Source organism: Zosterops lateralis (genome assembly GCF_965231275.1).
Source record: "Zosterops lateralis genome assembly, chromosome: 18".
NCBI lineage: Eukaryota > Metazoa > Chordata > Aves > Passeriformes > Zosteropidae > Zosterops > Zosterops lateralis.
The window spans coordinates 618,477-624,115 of record NC_139778.1 but is presented as its reverse complement, the minus strand read 5'-3'; the positions used below and the strand labels follow the sequence as shown (position 1 = coordinate 624,115).

Genomic DNA, 5,639 nt, shown 5'->3' with positions numbered 1-5,639 from the left:
AGGCGGTGCCGGTTCCCGGGATCTCCCCGCTCCCCTCAGGCGGTGCCGGATCCCCGGGTCCCCCCGGGATCCCCTCAGGCGGTGCCGGTTCCCCGGGCTCTCCCCGCTCCCCTCAGGCGGTGCCGGTTCCCCAGTTCCCCGGCTCCCCTCAGGCGGTGCCGGTTCCCGGGGTCCCCCCGGCCCCCCCCCGCTCCCTCAGGGCCGTTGGCAGACCCGACGCGCGGCCCCGGCCACGTCGCGTCCGCGCGGGGTCACGGATCGCGCCGTGATTGGTCCGCGGCCGTGACGCACAGAGGGGTGGGCGGGATGATAGAGAGGAGCGCGTCGCGATTGGTCCAGGGCCGTGACCCGCTCGGCGGGGCGGAAGTGGCGGCTCCGACCATGGTACGGGACCGGGACCCGGATCGGGATCGGGACCGGGGCCTTGGACATGGGGCACAGGACCGGGATCGGGAGCAGCATTCGGACTCCGGCTGGGATCAGGGGTTTGGACATGGGGCATGGGGCCGGGATCTCGGGATCGGGACTGGGACTGGAGCAGAGGCCCGGGCACGGACTGTGGGATCGGGACTGGAGCAGAGGCCTAGGCACGGACTGTGGGATCGGGACCGGGAGCCGGAGCGGGAGCCCCTTTCCGCAGGCCCCGGAGGCTCAGAGGGGCACAGAGGCCGCACCCGGAGCCCCGCCGGGCCCACCGCCGGTGCCCAGCGCTGTCCCGCACACACCGGGCTCCGGGGAACCCGCAGCTCCCGGGAACCCGCAGCTCCCGGGCTCACTCTGCACCGCTGCCCATGGAGCGGCTCTTCTCACAGCAGTTTTCCACCCTGGCCACAGCCCCGGGCAGTGACTCTCGTGGAGGGCTCAGGAACAAAACTCCTGTCCCACCCGGACTGTTATTCAGGCAGGAGAACACGTAAGGGGCTGTGTGTGTTAGAGCTCAGCACGCCGAGCCATAATGGTCATTTCTCACATCACAGTGTAGGCTTGTGTGTGATTAAATCTTCATGTTCTTCCCAAATTCTGATGCTGAGGTGCCTCTGTGGTTTTCTGGACAATGAACTCTGTCTCAGGTTTCATTTTTCTCCTGTAACCCTTTGCCTCTGCTCCCCACCTCAGGACAGCAGCGATGACATTGAAGATGTGTCTCTCTTTGACGCAGATGATGATGTATCCAGGAGATCAAAAAAGTCAAAGATCAGGTCAGTGGCGACAGAGGGAATCTCTGGAATGTCTCTTTTTTGTCTCAGCTTACAGGCAGTTATTTCCCATGTTTCCAGAACACTGGAACATGCTGCCCCTTATCCCGTGCATTGCTGGGAGATCCCTTGGCAACGCCACTTGTCTGCAGGAGCTGTGACTGTCCTGTCCTTCATTCCAGGCACCCAGTGGCATCGTTTTTCCACTTATTCTTCCGAGTCAGTGCCATCGTTGTTTACCTGCTCTGTGAGCTCTTAACCAACAGCTTCATTGCCTGCATGGTGACCATCATCCTCCTCCTGTCCTGTGATTTCTGGGCTGTAAAGGTGGGTTCCCCTTGTGCTTTCTGTTATCTTTGCTTTGCAGTGTAAAAATGACTGACAGTGATATTCACGTCTCTAAAAAGTAATTTTGTCCCACAAAATGGTACCCCAAAACATCCTGAGGTACTGTGGTGGGTTGCAGATTGTTATGAAATAAACTCTCACACCTCTGTGTACTCTGTGTCTTTTGAAAGTCAAGTGGGGGACATTTATCAGGCTCCCTTTTGAGGCAGCACAGGCTTTCTTATCAGCTCAGAGTCACCACAGATCTGCCCCTTGTGCTGGATCTCTGAGAAAACGGGGTTGTTGTGGATCTTGCTCTCCCAGGTGTGAGGCAGAGGGGCACTGTGGGAAGCAGCAGAGAGCCTTGGCAGGAGGTTAATTTGGCAGAGGACACAGAGCTCATGTGTTCCCATCTCTCCCAGAACGTCACAGGGCGGCTCATGGTTGGCCTGCGCTGGTGGAACCAGGTGGATGATGATGGCAGAAGTCACTGGGTGTTTGAAGCCAGGAAGGTAAATGATTCTGTTCTAATCCTGTGCTTGTGTCTGCCTCATGAAGCCCCTGATAACTGGTGGTTCTGCTTGTGAGGGGAGATTGCACAGGGAACGTTCACTTGCAGGCACAGGTCTGTGGCCTTGTTTTGTGATGGCTGCTGGATGGGCTTTTTGATTGCTGAGTTGTTCAAAAATTCTCATGATGTATTGATCTAGCTTCATAGAAGTAATGTAAGTCTGTGGTTTTTGGAGGTAGGAGACAACTCCTCTGGCTGTTTCTAAGCTTTGTAACTGAACCATGCAGGAAATGTCATTTTCCCCAAACTTACCCTTCTAGCCCCAAGCATTCCAAGAGATTTTGATGCTGCTGCCTGCAGTGATTCTGAGAGAAAATGGAGAAGCTTCTCTTAAATGGAAACACTTTCTGTTGCAGAGATGTCTTTGTGTGATGTAGAAATTAAGTCTTGGAAGCACCCAGTGCTGTTGTGTGAAGGGAAATCCCAGGGAGTGTGTGGATTCTGCCTTGATTTTAAGGACATGGGATCTGTAGGATGGAGCAGCCTGATCCCTTCCATTTCCTTTCTGTTTCTAGGTGTCAGCACAAGGGGGTAAAATCTCATCTGAAGCAGAGTCCCGAATTTTCTGGCTAGGCCTGATCACCTGCCCCATGATTTGGGTGATCTTTGCCTTCAGTGCTCTCTTCTCCTTCAAAGTGAAGTGGTTGGTGAGTGCCCCGCTGACCCCACATGGCCCTGGCCCTGTCTGAGGCACGAGGGGACAGCTGCTGACCTTCTGTCCCTGTCACAGGCCGTGGTGATGATGGGGGTGGTGCTGCAGGGAGCCAACCTCTATGGCTACATCAGGTGTAAAGTTGGCAGCAGGAAGAACCTGACCAGCATGGCAACCAGCTACCTGGGGAAGCAGTTCCTGCGGCAGGTGAGTGCCCAGGGCCTCGGAGGGCCTGGGGAAAACAAGAGTGCCCATGGAAAAGAGTTGGTGGTTTGATCTGTGCAGTGGGACCGTCCCCACAGTGCTGCCCCGGGAACCTGAGCCCTGTTAATTAAGGCACAGAGCTAATTACTGGGGTATGAGTGGTTGGTGGACATGACACTGCTGGCCAAAAAGGCTGCCACTGCTCTTTGTGTTCTGTCCCACTTCCACCCAGCTCTTCCCAGCAGCTCCTGTTCTCCCTCAGCTCTGGGCTCCCTCCCTCCAGTGAAGGGAACAAATGTTCCAGCAGGAACAACCACCCCAGTGCCACGTCACTGCTGCTGGACTCTTTTTTCTGGCTGTGTTGATGACTCTGCCAGAGGTGTTTTGGCTGCCACAGGTTCACAAATATTTGGAATTATTGCCATTAGTCCGATCAGAAGCTCAGACACTGATGGACCTTTCCTGGCACTCTGTGCTGGTCCCATCCCCTTCTAGGTTTGCTCCTGAGTTCTTGTACCCTGTCAGGGCTTACCCAGGTGCTCAGGCCAGTCTCAGGCTCTGGCAGAAATGAATGTTTTGCCCCAAAATCCCAGCAGTGAATGACAGAGTTCTCTGGCCCTCTTTGATCTTGCCTCCTGCAGACCATGGCTACAGAGGAGCAAGCAGCATCCTGAGCGTGGTGGGAGGCTCCAGCCAGGCTGCATTCCCAGCAGTGACCAGCAGGGAAGGTTGCTCTGACCAATTTGGGAGCTGCACACAAGGTGTGAATCAAAAGAAGTAAATAAATTGTGCAAGACTTGAGGTTAACACTCCTGGCAACTTATATTCCATTTTCCACTAGCAGTTTGTGTTTAGGTCCTCTCTTTAGTTTGATTAATGAGAATTAATTTGCTTAAACTTTAAATTAAAAGCCTGAAGGAGTTTCATACAGGTTTAGAACTACTGGATGAGTTAAGAGAAAATTGCTGGAGATTCTTCAGAAAAGCCATGTACAAGCTGAGCCTTGGGATCTCTCCTGCTCCTTCAGCATTTGGTGCCTGGGTACTTTCAGCTGTGGACAGATTTTGCTCTTGGAGGTTGTTGCTGCTTCTGATGCAATTCAGGGAGTGATTTTTGGCCCTGCATCCCTCACTGTGTGACTGGAATGGCACTGGGTGCTCGCAGTGAGGGGCATCTGAAGGAAGTGGAGCTGCTGGGAAGGTCCCTGAAGTCTCATGGCAGCTGCAGACAGTGACCTGTGAACTGGCCCTGGCTTTCTGAAGCATTCACACCTGGGGAACATCCTAAACCCTGATCTGTGGGAATCCCTGCAGGCCTGGGCCTGTCTGAGAGAGAGGCAAGAGCAGAAGCAGTTTCCAGGGAGGGCTTCAGCCCCATGGCAGCCAGGGGCTGTGAGAGCAGCCCTTGTCTGCCTGGCCTGTCACACTGAGGCCAGGGGCTGTCCTGGAGGGGACACTGGGGCTGTTCCTCAGGCCAGGAGGGTGTGGGGATGTGCCCTGGCACAGGGGTGGGATGGGCAGGGTGTCACTTCCTGCAGTCCCTGCTCTCTCTGCGCTGTCTCTGAGCTCCCCAAGGAGTCAGCTGGGGAAAGAAAGCCCTGTGTGGGATCCTGGCACAGTGCCCAGTGGGGTGGCAGTGCTCAGTGGGATGGCAGTGCCCAGAGGGGTGGCAGTGCTCAGTGGGATGGCAGTGCCCAGTGGGGTGGCAGTGCCCAGTGGGGTGGCAGTGCTCTGTAGGATGGCAGTGCCCAGTGGAGTGGCAGTGCTCAGTGGGATGGCAGTGCCCAGTGAGGTGGCAGTGCTCTGTAGGATGGCAGTGCCCAGTGGGGTGGCAGTGCCCAGAGGGGTGGCAGTGCTCTGTAGGATGGCAGTGCCCAGTGGGGTGGCAGTGCCCAGTGGGGTGGCAGTGCTCAGTGGGATGGCAGTGCCCAGAGGGGTGGCAGTGCTCTGTAGGATGGCAGTGCCCAGTGGGGTGGCAGTGCCCAGTGGGGTGGCAGTGCTGTGTTCTCAGCTCATCTCTGCAGAGGGATCAGTTCCTTCCCCAAGGGTTCTGTCCCTGGAGCTTGTGCTTCCACAGCAGCAGGTGCTGAACGTTCTGGGTGAAGAACTGTAAATGAAGAACATGGTTTCTTTTTGCCTCCTGGGTGCTGTGAATTGTGGGGGTTTGTTAACCTGGTTCCTGTCCCTGTGCTCTGCAGCACTGGCAGCTGTACATTTGTTTAACTCTTTGGATTGATACCTTCCTTTTGTAAATGCATATTTATAAAATCTTGAAATTAAAATACTGCTTTGTTTAACCAGCCCAGATGTCTCTTCTGTGCTTCATGGCTCAGCCTCATTTCTGCCCCATGTCCTTGTTAGGCACCTTTAGCAGGAGTTTATTGTCCATTCAAACAGGGCTGTTCCTCCAGCTCTGGCACAGTTCCTGTCACCCAGGGCTCTGCAGAGTTTTCCCTGGGCAGACACTGCCCAAGCTGCTGGAGTTGTCACCATGCAGAGCTGAAATCTTTTCTCTCCAGGGCTCCTCTCCTTTTAAGGGCACCCACAGGTGCCCTCCTGTCCATACCCTGCTCAGTGTCCCCACCAGAGGAACTTCAGTCCCTGTTTACATGGAAGGGATCAGTTATTTCTAGGGAATCAAGATAAAAAGGCCAAATTCAGTCAATCCCCGAGGTAAAGACCCTTCAGCA

The 5,639-nt window shown here is 55.2% G+C and overlaps 1 protein-coding gene across 2 annotated transcripts; it reads left to right on the top strand.

Moving 5' to 3' along the window:
• Window positions 1-318: 318 nt before the first annotated feature.
• Window positions 319-5,250, top strand: LOC310916749 (Golgi apparatus membrane protein TVP23 homolog B-like). 2 transcript variants are annotated; one of them, XM_083874539.1, is made up of 7 exons: window positions 319-384; window positions 1,117-1,199; window positions 1,379-1,523; window positions 1,946-2,035; window positions 2,610-2,741; window positions 2,825-2,953; window positions 3,592-5,250. In XM_083874539.1, exons 1-7 carry the CDS (start codon window positions 382-384, stop codon window positions 3,622-3,624), a joined length of 615 nt encoding a protein of 204 aa, XP_083730665.1. In that variant the 5' UTR covers window positions 319-381; the 3' UTR covers window positions 3,625-5,250. The 2 variants fall into 2 exon arrangements, with proteins under 2 accessions (XP_083730665.1, XP_083730666.1); XM_083874540.1 differs by lacking the exon at window positions 1,946-2,035.
• Window positions 5,251-5,639: the final 389 nt, after the last annotated feature.

Bases quoted from the DNA above. Each gene is read 5' to 3' on its own strand.
- LOC310916749 (XM_083874539.1), top strand. The intron at 1,524-1,945 runs GTGGGTTCCCCT...CATCTCTCCCAG, and splicing joins GTGATTTCTGGGCTGTAAAG to AACGTCACAGGGCGGCTCAT. The intron at 2,036-2,609 runs GTAAATGATTCT...TTCTGTTTCTAG, and splicing joins GGGTGTTTGAAGCCAGGAAG to GTGTCAGCACAAGGGGGTAA.